The 13,209-nt window shown below is 33.9% G+C and overlaps 2 protein-coding genes across 4 annotated transcripts; one reads left to right on the top strand and one right to left on the bottom strand.

Annotated features, from left to right (window-relative positions):
- The first annotated feature begins 1,812 nt into the window (after positions 1 to 1,812).
- Positions 1,813 to 7,024, top strand: LOC118048071 (O-fucosyltransferase 35). Its single transcript, XM_035057602.2, has 9 exons — positions 1,813 to 2,570; positions 3,336 to 3,464; positions 3,601 to 3,673; positions 3,800 to 3,870; positions 3,959 to 4,047; positions 4,501 to 4,633; positions 4,965 to 5,197; positions 5,866 to 6,342; positions 6,463 to 7,024. The coding sequence occupies exons 1-9, from the start codon at positions 2,046 to 2,048 to the stop codon at positions 6,662 to 6,664; spliced, it is 1,932 nt and encodes a 643-aa protein (XP_034913493.1). The 5' UTR covers positions 1,813 to 2,045; the 3' UTR covers positions 6,665 to 7,024.
- Positions 7,025 to 7,684: 660 nt separating this feature from the next.
- LOC118048072 (MOB kinase activator-like 1A) lies at positions 7,685 to 10,698 on the bottom strand. Of its 3 annotated transcripts, none has more exons than XM_035057605.2 (7): positions 10,512 to 10,698; positions 10,034 to 10,082; positions 9,840 to 9,948; positions 9,371 to 9,464; positions 8,681 to 8,814; positions 8,400 to 8,563; positions 7,685 to 7,983 (listed from the first exon to the last, which is right to left on the bottom strand). In XM_035057605.2, exons 4-7 carry the CDS (start codon positions 9,385 to 9,387, stop codon positions 7,912 to 7,914), a joined length of 387 nt encoding a protein of 128 aa, XP_034913496.1. In that variant the 5' UTR covers positions 9,388 to 9,464; positions 9,840 to 9,948; positions 10,034 to 10,082; positions 10,512 to 10,698; the 3' UTR covers positions 7,685 to 7,911. The 3 variants fall into 3 exon arrangements, with proteins under 3 accessions (XP_034913496.1, XP_034913494.1, XP_034913497.1); XM_035057603.2 differs by having other exon boundaries at positions 10,389 to 10,526; XM_035057606.2 differs by lacking the exon at positions 10,512 to 10,698 and having other exon boundaries at positions 9,821 to 9,948; positions 10,034 to 10,505.
- Positions 10,699 to 13,209: the final 2,511 nt, after the last annotated feature.

The following is a 13,209-nucleotide window of genomic DNA, read 5'->3' on the forward strand; positions in this document are numbered from 1 at the left end:
ATAAAAGGCAAAAAATGATTGTAGCTCTTATCAGACATCACTTAGATGTTTAAAGGAATAGTCAAAAACCTTTTTAGGCTTCTCACCACCTCTAAGCCATTGACCCCAAGACTGGATCTCCTACCAAGGATAACCTTTATGGTCCATGTTTCCTCTTAGTTTAAGGTAGGGAAAGTGTAATGGGCTTGATTAAGGATGAAGTTGGCAAAAATATCCTAGAGCCAAGGTTGTTCAACTCCTAGAAGAGCACCATACGCAAAATTCCAGTAGCCAAAGAGGTCATTAACTACAACATCAGCCTCTTATAGGGGTAAAGACCCTTCGTCTCTTAAAGTAGGCAACAACACTCACAATGACTTTAAGAAGGGTCAACTATGTTGGACCCCTGGCTAGGGAAGAACGAATTCCCCCACTAGCTCTTATATCCACCTCTACAAAAATAATGCCCCCTATCATTATCACATTAGTGGTGACAAGAAGCTCACCTGTATTGATGAGGTCGTTTTTCATATTTGTTTCAGTTCTAACTCTAGACAAGTTAAGGGATGAAGTTGCCCTCCCAAACATAAACCCTATTGAAAACTCTTTTTGCCCTTTAGTTGTTAACCCTACACAAAAACAAAGTCAAAGAAGAATATTTAGATGCACAAAACAAATATAAGAAGTTGTTTACTTTACAATAGGGTTTGATAAATGCTATTTGGCCATCTCATTGATCTCGTATTCAGTTAAGGTCTGTGCCAACATGGCATATGTCTCTTTCCTAGTCGAGCTCATATGGGGACTGATGTTCATTTCAATAAGGGGCAATCTCTAGTAGTGGGCATAACCTTAGATCTCTATCATCTCATCTCTTGAATTGATCGTCTTATTACATCATATTATTGTTCATATATAAACAAAATTTATGGGCTATAAATATCTCATGAACCATCAAAGTTTAAGATTCACAATTTTCATTTTCAATAAAAATATATTTTTAATTTCAAGGCACTAAAAACAAACAGTTTTGTTTTTAACAATAAATACTAATTTTCTCATTTATTATAATAATTTGCTTAAAGATCATTGATTTTATTATATAGAGATCCCAAAATCCCACGAAAATAAACTGTTGTAAGGTTAGAACTTTCTATCACAAGTTACAAGTTTCTTAAACAATAAAGACTTGAGTATCTTACTAAAACATGTGAACAACCCATAATCCAATCACTAAAAACCTGCCTTTGAAATTTGTAGCCTCATTAAAGTTCAAATTGAGCGTGTTTTCAAAGTCTTCAAACGGGGGCGTCCTTCAATCCCTCGTGGACCATCGTTTTCCAACCTAAACCATAATGCTGCAATGGAAAGCATTTTTATTATATATGTTTATAGATTCCGCCGTATCGCTGAAAAGTCTTCTCTTTGGTCACTCTACTACGTCTCCTCTCGATGCTACTATTTTGCAAGGGATTCTAGCAAAGTCTGCATTATCTTCTCAGATATATTTATTTTTCAATGTATAACTTAATAGTGATCGGTTGTTTTTAGTATTCGGAGGAAGAAGAAGAAGTAGATTTTAATAAGAGATTCATCTTGAGACAAGAGGCAAACTTAAGCATCGGTTATATGAAATATAAAAAAGCTCCTTTTCTCCGTATAAATAACAACAACTTAAGACAATTTATAACTAATTTAATAGAGATTAGTTTTTTTTGATGTATTGAAGTTAAAGATAATTTTTTTAAAAAATATATAAAAAAATATTTTAAAAATTAATTATTATTGCAATCCCAAATACCGCATTAAACAAAATAAACCATAGCAAAAAAAGATTTATACCATGTCGAATAACTGGCTTTGTATTATATATAGAAGGCAGAAGCAGATCAATAAATTCAGAGTTGAGAGAAAGAGCTTATGATTCACCACACCATCTCCTGCGACAACCTCCCTCGGTTTCAGGCTACTTTGATAAAAATTAAAATTCCTGTCTTTCTTGTTCGTCAGTGATCATAAAATCCCAATCCCAATCATTCTTAGTCATCCATAAATCTCTTTTTGTTATGGCTCACCACTCTCACCACCATAACCATAACTCAGCAAGCGATGGCGTTTCTCAAAGAGTTAACAGCCCTCGTTTCTCAGGTCCAATAACTCGCCGTGCTCAATCTTTCAAGCGCAACAACACCAGTTCTAACAACAACAATAATGCCGGCAACACCAACAGCAGCAACATTGGTAGCAACAACGTTAGTAACGGTAACAGTAACAATAGTAGTCTTAGCCCCCATCTTGAGATTGATCTCCCCATAAACTCTCCTAGATCTGAAACCATTGATGGGTTTGAAAGGGAAAGTCACAGCAGGCAGAATCTGAGCCAAAGAGTTCACGGGGGTGTGGTTAGGATTTTGACAAATAAGAAAGGTAGTATTGGATCTGTGATTTTGGATTTCGGGTTCAAGGAAAGGAAGAAACTTGGCCACTGGATGTTCTTTTTCTTTTGCGGGCTTTGTTTGTTTCTGGGTGTTTTTAAGATTTGTTTATATGGGTGGTTTGGATCTACCCTTGAAAGAGCTGCCTCCAATCAGGTTACTCATTTGAGCGTCCATACTTGATTTTCTAAAGTTTTGTTCTTTTTCAAGTCTTGATCTTTGCACCTTAAAGTAGAGTGTTTTCAGATTGTTGTCAGGCTGCGTGCCCTTGTGTGCATAAGAAATATTTTGCTAGAATACATGTATAGGCTACACTTGTATGGTAGTGTTTAATTCCGAACTATTTTTAGAATGTTTGCATCTACTTGGCTAAGATATCTCTTTGTAGCTAAAAGGATATAATTGGTAGCCTGGGGTGTACATTTAGATGATTATGTGCCAGCAATTGATTCCGCAAATAAAATGGCAAACTTGAAGCTGCATTGTAGAATTTTTATAAACTAAAAATTGGAATCCTGATGTGTTATAAAAATGTGTGTGATACCTGTCTTCTAAAATCTGAAATTCGTCTCTAGTTCTACAGACTTAATTCTCCTGCTGTCAGATGAGTGTCTGTTAGGTTTAGGTCTTCCTGAAAACTGAAGGCCAATATGCTGAATGGCTATGGCTGTACAGTTGTCCAGGCTTTCCATTTGCAGCCTCTATTAACTAATAGGAAAGGTAACTCACTGAACAGTGTTTTTTTTATTTGATTACTTTTTGATGTCTTGTTTAGATTGTTTCTTGTTACCTAACTTTTCTATTGGTATTTCATGATATGTTTGAGTATCCACATGTGTTAGTTCTCCTGCACTTCCTTCTGCTCATATTAAGTATTGGCCATCTTTTATCTCATCTAAAGTATTCTGCATTTACAATCAGGATGTATTCGGTTCCATCACCCGACAGGAACAAGACTTTTACAGATACACGGGATCAGAAAATGATCCAAAAAGAATGATAATAGAAGTAGGCTCGGACGTGGTTGATAGACTGAATAAGAAGGCTGAAGTAAGTCTTGAATTCATCCTGAGCACTTTAGTTCTTGATATCGCACAATTTGATTTCTCCCTAAATTAGGGAGCGGGAAGTATTAGTAAAACCTAAATCTGGTTTTATGTGTTTCTGAAATCTGCTTTTCATTCAGTTCTCAGGTATCTGGTCCAAGCCCAACAGTGAAAATTTCACCCAATGCATTGACCAGCCCGGAAATCACAAAAGTATGAAAAAGAAACAATTAATTACTTCACAGTCTCCCTTCTTTACCTTATGTGTGTACGTGTTTCACTCATGATGCCTTTGTGGGATTTTTTTCTTCTCAAATTCATTTTCTCTTGGCTTGGCAGAGCTTGGTGCAAGGACAAATGGTTATATTCTCATAAATGCTAATGGTGGCTTAAATCAGATGAGATTTGGGGTCTGGCTTTTGTATTTTTGTTATTTCTTCTAGCTAAGTTTGATTGACATGAGCTTTGGGCTGATGCATAAAAAATTCTAGTGTGCAGATTTGTGATATGGTAGCTGTAGCTAAAATTATGAAGGCAACGCTTGTCCTTCCCTCCCTTGATCACACCTCCTACTGGGCTGATGATAGGTTTGTTCTCTAATCATGCAATTCACTTGGACTGATAACATATGATATGAATAATTATTTTCTTCATCCAATTTAGTTGTGGAATATACCACGAATTGTGCTAAATACAGAATTGGTAACTGATACATTTACCAGAGTATATTCTGCTAGTAGGGGAGCTTGTCTTCGACTGATGCATGTAAGCACATTGAATTTGAAGAGTAGGACCAGAGCTTGTAAGAGTGCTGTTTAATCATGTTTCTTTCTTTTCTTATTGGAGTATTTTGGGCTTGTAATGAGAGCAAGTTACTAATGCCATGTGATTTTCCATGGAAGAAACCTTATCGCCCTAGCTAAGAAGGTTTTCTCTGATGTTCTAGACATTGGATACAATTGATATTGTTTAAATTGCATAGAGGCTCCCTACTGTTTTTGGATGATCCATGAGCTAACTAATTTCCTCAACTGTTTCAGTGGATTTAAGGATTTGTTCGATTGGCAACATTTCATTGACACGCTGAAGGATGATGTCCATATTGTGGAGAAGCTGCCACCTGCCTATGATGGAATTGAGCCATTCAACAAAACACTGATATCTTGGTCCAAGGTGATAATATTATTAATCAACTCATTATTTTTGCTGAGAAATACTATTGGTCTGTGGGAATGGACTCAAATGTTGTTGTTGCCTTCTCCTAGGGTGTGTTTGGCTGGGCAGTTCAGCCTATTTTTTGTCAAAATTTGAATTTGTTTTTGCTTAATTTTTTTTTTAATGTTTTCGGGTTGTTTTGATGTGTTGGTGTAAAAAATAATTTTTTTAAAATAAAAAACATTATTTTTGATGCATTTCCGAGCGAAAAACACTTTGAAAAGCAACTGCTACCACACTCGCAACACCCTCTATAACTGATAACAATTGATTTGAAATCTTCTCTCAGGTTCATTATTACAAAACCGAGGTCCTGCCATTGTTGAAGCAGCACAAAGTAATCTATTTTACTCACACCGATTCTCGTCTTGCCAACAATGGTCTCTCAGATTCCATACAAAAGTTGAGATGCCGTGCTAATTATAGGGCACTGAAATATTCTAAACCAATAGAAGAACTTGGAAACACCTTGGTCAGCAGAATGAGAGAAAATGGAAGCCCCTATCTTGCTCTCCATCTGAGGTAAGTTCTGACTGTTGAATCTCTTGTTCTAAACTGAGACTAGAATTGTTTAATTATTCTTGTTTTGTTTATCCCATGCCATTTTAATTGCCAGAATTCTGTCTATAAATTGGGAAGGTAATTGTTACTATAATACTCTTGTTGGAAAAGTCAATGACATTAATAATAAAGCACAAGGGCTGATCGATGTAATTTGTTTCTGCACAATCATTTTCAAGCCTAACAGATTAAACATTGAAAATGATCTGCCAGAACTTCTCCTAACCTTTCCTTTTGTGTGCTATTTTATGGTTTATTAAAATTTATGTAAAGACTCCAACTTGGAAATGGAAATGTATAAAGCTTCGAATCCTTGAATAGACATCCCTACACTAACCAAAAAGAAGCTAGCTATCCCCCTGTCGGGGATAAAAGACAGGATGGAAGGTTCCCCAGGAGAGCGATATGGAATAGGGAACCCCAACCTTTTTCCTTTCTAAGAAAATCGGAAAAGAAAACAATATGCTATGCACCAGTGCTTAAGCTTGATGCAATTACCTGGACCTACTGACTTGCCAATCATATTTCTTGGGACGTTAATTATGCTGTCATAAAAAAATGTTTGTTCAAGTCCTTCTACTTGCATCTTCTACCTATAATCAAATAATAATTCTCTCTTTTTAGTGTAGGTATGAAAAGGATATGCTTGCATTTACAGGATGCAGCCATAATTTGACAGCAGCAGAAGATGAAGAGCTACACAGGATGCGATATGAAGTCAGCCACTGGAAAGAGAAAGAAATAAATGGGACAGAAAGAAGGTTGCTTGGCAATTGCCCATTGACCCCTAGGGAGACTTCCCTTTTGCTCAAAGGATTGGGTTTTCCATCCAGCTCTAGGATTTACTTGGTAGCTGGTGAAGCTTATGGGAGTGGAAGCATGCAATACCTTTTAGATCACTTCCCAAACATCTTCTCACACTCCACTCTCTCCACAGAAGAGGAGCTGAATCCCTTCAAGGATCATCAGAACATGTTGGCTGGTCTAGACTATCTTGTTGCACTTCAAAGTGATGTGTTTGTCTACACTTATGATGGGAATATGGCGAAGGCAGTTCAAGGTCATAGGCGATTTGAGGAGTTTAAGAAAACAATCAGTCCAGACAAGTAATGTTCAAACCTGATCACTTCCAACTAAATCTAGCATCTCTGATTTGTGTAGTTTTTAGTTAGTTTTTCATCGATTGCATTCATAGCATCTAATTACTGGGAATGCTGTTGATGCAGGATGAATTTTGTGAAGCTTGTAGATGAGTTGGATGAAGGAAAAATATCTTGGAAGAAATTCAGTTCCAAAGTGCAAAAGCTTCACAAAGATCGAATTGGAGTTCCATATGCAAGGGAGCCTGGAGAGTTTCCAAAGCTGGAAGAAAGTTTCTTTGCAAATCCCCTTCCTGGATGTATTTGTGACACAGCACAAGAAAAATAGCCTCTGAACAGACATATTTTCTTATATTAATGTTGTGATGCGATCCCAATGGCTTGCAAAAAAGTGTGCTGCCATTATACTTGACATATTATCTTGATAGCAACCACCTTCATCCTCCAAATTGAGGGACGGCTCAGTTAGTCAGCTGGAAAGTGCCCTTGCTCGTACAAAGTATAATCCACGTGCAGGACGGAGCCAATGCAATGAGGTCCTAATTGTTGTATCTTGAATATACCAGTTACTGCAGATAGGTTTTCGATAATCTTCTACTTTTCTCAAAGAGACAACAAAATTGTAGACACTTGTAACCATTCTTTTTTATACAGAAATGTGCATGGTGGTTTGGATATGATTTAGTTAGGGTGGTTTTTTCGTATATTGTCAATGGATTTGTTTTTGGACTAGATAGACAAGGTGAAATCCAAGAAGTTCGAATATGAAACCGATCATGGTTGGGATGCTGTTGGTTTATGAATCTTGTTTGTTTGTTTGTTTTTTGTTTTCCTAGTTAGTTTAAAATTCTTTTCCTATTATAAATAGGTGTGTTTAAGTTCTCATTTGGTTTAAGTGTTTCTTTTTTAAGAATGTTGGTTTAAGGTTTTATTTAAATAGCCTGAAGAAATTATTATTATTGATTTCACAATTTATCTAAAACTTAAAAGTTTAGAGATTTTCTTTTATAGTTTAAGATGGTAACTCTAAGGTTTGAGAAACTATAATTTTATATTTTTTGCATGTCTTGTTAATTGATATCAAAGTAAGTTTACATGTCTCCTGGATGTACACAATCACAATGCATGAGTGGAGGTCATAGGGTTAAAGAAGACTATGATCGATGGGATCATGTCTGGAAGATGCTGTTTATTTTTTAATTTATATTATTTTTCTAGTTAATTTAGAACTCCTTTTCAAAATAGATCTAAGAGTTTCTCTAAGAAGATCAGTTTAACTTCTTATATAAACAACTTCTGGGAATCCCTAGTTGTGATGAAAGAAAAAGGAATGTGGTCTTCTGTAAGATTATCGAAACTGCAACAAAATCTCTTGAATTATGCGTTCAATACATTATTTATCCTTTGATTCACAAGAATTAACCAACAGAACAGCAAAAGAGTGAGAGAAAGGACGCTTACACGAAGCATTTAATTCCACAAAAAATCTAATGGGTTGACAGAATCTCACAAAGAAAACTTTGTATCCAAAACAGTCAAACTAGAGACAAAAATTGATAAGAGATCCACAAGGCACTATAGCTTCAGAATAGATTCAACAAGGTCGTATAGAGGTGCAAGCTCCCCTTTGTCTATCAAGCGAAATTCCTGCATCATGACACAGTCCACAACATTAATGCCTCCACTACAAAGCATGGTAAGGATTCGTTTATTGGAAATGATTTAAGCAAAAAAGGAATCAGAGATCCTTGTGATTTCTGATGGTAAATCATTAGGCATGCATAATACACACAAAAAGAATCCAGCATGCAAGTGAAATGACATATCTTTTTATTTATTTTTATTAACGTTGGTATTCGAGTCAGCTTACGCGCACCTCGACTAATCTCACAAGTCCTGAAGTTAATGATCATATAAGTCTCTAGTAGCCCTGAGGTTTATGAGACCTGAACTGGTGACCTCTAGGAACAAACCTAGAATTTGACCAGTTAAGCTATACCCTTTAGGGTTGAAATGACATAATCTTGGAAGAAAGGAAGAAAGAAAGAAAGAAAGAAGCTCACCCATGTAAAGAGAACAAAATGCTTGAAGCAAGTATTTAGATGAGCTTCTTCCTTCAAGCTCACAATCTTCTGAAAATGTGAGTGATAGATGTGGGCGTATACACGGAATAATCGCTTAAAGATTGTCTTGACAACATCTTGGAAATTTGGAGGAAATGGAGCCCCTGCAAGCACATCAGAGTCAAATACAAAGATTCCCTTGCAGCATAAAATAGTTAGATGAAAACAACCACTGTTTCAATCAAAAAGCACGCGTTTTCTTATCAAGAGATTCCACTAACCCAGCTTTTGAGGGAAAATCAACTCATCATCAAGCTGAGCCTCAATCCAGTCCATTAGATATTCGACATATTTTGGAGCAGACACCTCAATTGGCTTCTTAATGGTAACTCCATCAGCCCATCTATACTCGTATCTAAGAGCAAAAATATAGGTGATTACTTACTTCATAAGAACATGGAAAAAGAACAAAAAACTAAACCACAAAACTGCAATTTTCGCTATGAAGAATCTCTGGCCATTCAAATCAGAAGGCAGAGTAAAACTTTTAGCATGTATTCCCAACTGGGAATTTTCAGCAACATATTTTGGAGGAGGATTCAACTAGTCAATCCTCAACAAGTTAATAAATGTAGAGATCTGATCTCTTAACATCTTTCCAAATGTTATCCTCGTAGCTTGAGAAAACTTTAGCACAGACATGACGCCTCTGGCACAATAGACATAAGGATCATTTGAGCAAAAAAGAAAAAGCAAAACCAAACGCAATCTCCACTCCTCCCCAAAGCATGCACACAAGTGCAGTGACAGACACATTCATGCATGCACATATATACTCTCCTTGCCAAACCATAAAGATGGAAACAGAGGTAGAAATGTACAAAGATTACAGCAATTTAGCAAATCATTTGCATTAACTATCTACAACAAAAACTACAGACAGAACTTGATTTAGGGATTGAGAATGATACTTTGGTCCTGCTGTCATTGTTGGACAGTTGGCTGCCGTGCAGAATTCAGTAAGAGTGCCATACAAAATATTCACTTGATTGAAGAAATCCACGGCTGTAGAAAAAGAATATAAATGAAAAGATCAAATAAAACTGCGGAAGCTCAAAAAATCAGTTTCCTTTACAACAAACCACAGAGATTTACTTCCCAACTCCTATAAAATCATTTACATTCTGAAGTACAAAATGTAGAAATAAAAGGAGTAGTGAACTATGGCACGTATTAAGAGAGTTACAATCAGTTGAAAGCAATTAATTTTCAATTTCAAAGCCATCGTGTTCCTACATGAATCTTTCAGAAATTTGAACCAAGTATCGAAATCTCCAGAGAAGAGACACCCAAAAAAGATAAATATTTAACTATATGAATTTGTCTAGAAATATAGTTTCACAGAATAAAATAAAACCTACAATTTGCGGAGTGTCTTACTATTCACAGCGAGCCACTCGTTGATATCTTCTCCAGGAGGCAATCGCACAGCTTCCCTAAGGTTCCCACTACCCAGAGTAGCATCAATATGCTTTTGCAGTTGAGCACCCTGCAATTCGAATAACAGTTACATCCATCCATTCCTTTAACTATACGCAGAATAACATGAAGAGAGAACGAGAGAGGCCACTAACCTTACTTCCTGAAGGAGCATTCTTCTTGGGCCGGAATGTCTTCTGGTTTCTTCAGTTAACGCAAGCCAATTCCAACAAAAAAGAAAAGAAAGAAAGATCAAATCCCAAATTTAACAATAAAACATATATAAAAACGAAAAGATGATTAGCAATTCCTAAAGTATCTAGTTTCAACAATGGTGACAGAAAAGAACCATTCATTTCATTGATCATCAATTCATCACTAGCCATTACACATAGCATGAGAACATTTAAAGATAATCGTAATAATAAGAGAGATTGGAAATGGGAATGAGAGATAAACACTAATGGATTAAGAATCAAGTGCCCCACAAGAGGAAAAGGAAAGAAATACCTGCTGCCAAGACCAAAAAGACTCATAGTATGAATTATTACAAGTACAGAAACAAAGACAGAGACATATATACATGTTTAATAACGACTGACTGGCAAGTACATGGAATGAGTAATCTCTCACCGTCTTTGTTTCTACTCTTTTATTTTTCATTTGCCAACCCGCTTATCTGGCTGATCTACAAAAGGAAAAAGAATTTCCATAGGATTGATCACCGCTCTTGATTTAGGATAATCCAACGATATTTAAGGTGGTTTGATTTTCAATGAAATCGGAAAGAATAATAAAGAGTTCTTTAATGAAAGTTGAAGGAATAAAAAAAAAAAAATCTTTGGTCTAGAAATATAAAAGAGAAGAGAAATAGAAGGGTGGGACCAGAAAATGACAAGCATCTAGCTGTCTAGATTCTGTCATTTTGGATTGGGTCAAGCTTTGCTGTTGCTAGCGTTTCAGGATTAAAGACGTCTGTATATATCTGTAGTTGTAATGGATTTTATTTATTTATTATTATTATTATTATCAAATGGAGAAGACTGATTCAGGTTGGCGAATCCATTCGTTGAATGATAGTTGTCTTTTGACAGCACAATGGTTTTCTTAACTGCATGGATGCCAGCTTCTCTCTCTGTTCCCAGCCACCTTGCTCATCTATGGAAATAAATGAAATAAAATTATTAATAAAAAAATTAAGATATAAATATAAATTAAGATGTTCAATGAGACATTTATTATATTATATTTAGTGATGTTATTTATTTAAATCAATAAAAAATAATAAAAATAGAAACGTAAATAAAACTAATTGAATAAACTCGAACCTAAAAAAATATTATGCGAGACTAAACATTTAAGAAATATTATTTAAAAATAAATATTTTTATTTTAAAAAATAAATTCATTTGTATAAATAAAAAAATATAGATGAATTAGAATAATATTTTTAAAAATCAAACATAAATAAAACAAAATTTAAAAAAACTTCTATCCAAAAAAAGCATACATAACCCGTGATTTATGTAATGAAACTGATATAAACTTGTAGAAAAAATAAGAAGATATTCACAAAATCAATATTAAAAAATAAACTAATACAAAACGTCAAGATTGTAAAATAAAATGAGCAAAAAAGAATAAGATGTTGAATAATATTAAGTACTTTTCAAACTCGTGATCCGAGTCATTAGACTCACAAATAAAAAAAATAAAAAGTTGAATCCCTAACAAATCAAATATAAAAAGATGAAATCAGGAAAAAAATTGAATTATAAAAAAGGATCTAAGAAAACATATTAATTAAAAGAATGAGGGTGAAAATTTAAAAAAAAAAATAGAGGGCAAACAAAATTTTTGATTGGAGGGTTAAATTGAATTGAAAAATATCTTTAAAAAAAATAATAAAAAAAAACAAATCAAAAGGATGAGGGTAAAATTAGAAAAAAAAAATAGCTTTTAAAAGAAAAAAAAAAACAAATCAAAAGGATGAGGGTAAGATTAGAAAAAATAAAACAACATAAATTTTGATTGAATGGTGAAATTAAAAGCTAATAAAACTTAACAAAAAGGCCAAAGGAAATAAATTAAAAATCAAAAGAATAAGGACCGAAATGAAAAAAATAAAAAATTATAATTGAAGGACTAAATTGAAAAAAAACTTTTTGTAAAAGGAATAAAAACAAAATAAAAAATCAAAAGAACGATGACTGAAATTGAAAAAGCAAAAACAGAGAACTTTGATTGAAGTCTGAAATTGAAAGCTAATAAAACCTTTAAAAAAGGCCAATGCAAATAAATTTTTATAGTTTGCTGCAAATCTTGATTAAAAAAAACATAGAGTTTGGTCACTTGTTTTATATTTAAGAAAAATCTTGATTCTTAAAGGTTTCTTGGAGATAAATCTTAATTTGAGATATTTTAGATTTTAAAAAAAAAAAAAACAGGTAGTTTTTGCATCAATATCTTTTTTAAGTTTCAGCCATTATATATAAAAAAAATTGAAGGTTCTATTGTTATTTTGAATTGTTTAAATCTTATTTCATCAGTTTCTTAATTTTCATAATCTTTTTTTTTTCATGTCTTCATATCATTTATCTCTTAGAAGAATTTCATATTGATACTCGTGTTTTTGTATTTGTAATTTTATATTGATAGTTTTCAGTCTATATTGCTTCTTGAATTTTTGCGTTATTTGATTTTGTTGATAAGATATTAATCTTTAATTTTTTTATGAACTAGTTTCTTAAATAACTGAAATCTTAAGAATTGAGTGGAGAAAGACAAAGGTGAATATATTAAAGTGACTGAAATCTTAAGAATTGAGAGGTGAAAGATGAATGTGAGTATATTAAAGTGAATAGTCAAAAATTTATGTGAAACATGAGATGAGTGAAATAAATTAAATGTAAGTATGTGAGGGGGGGGGGTGTGTGAATACACACATATATATATATATATATATATATATATATATATATAGACACACACACACACCAACTTAATTTTCAGCTCTTGATAATATCAACTAAGAGTGAATAATCACTACCAAAAAATAGAAATAATCCTAAATAAGGTTATTTGGCCATGCAATGACAATTGGAGTTAAGGAATACAAGGTTTGTCGAGGTAATAAGTGAGATAGATAGTTTGAGAACCAAAATGGCTAGTATTCTAGATGGGTCATACCATATAGTTTTGGAAGAAAAAAGGTTTGCAAGATGAGCTAATTCATCTCTAGAAGAATTTATAGCCAAAAATACTAATAAGGAGGCCAAAGATTTTAATGATAACCATGGTGGTGGGTTTTGGCCATATAGAAACCAAAGGC

This window comes from Populus alba, chromosome 6 (genome assembly GCF_005239225.2).
Source record: "Populus alba chromosome 6, ASM523922v2, whole genome shotgun sequence".
In the NCBI taxonomy this organism is placed as follows: Eukaryota; Viridiplantae; Streptophyta; class Magnoliopsida; order Malpighiales; family Salicaceae; genus Populus; species Populus alba.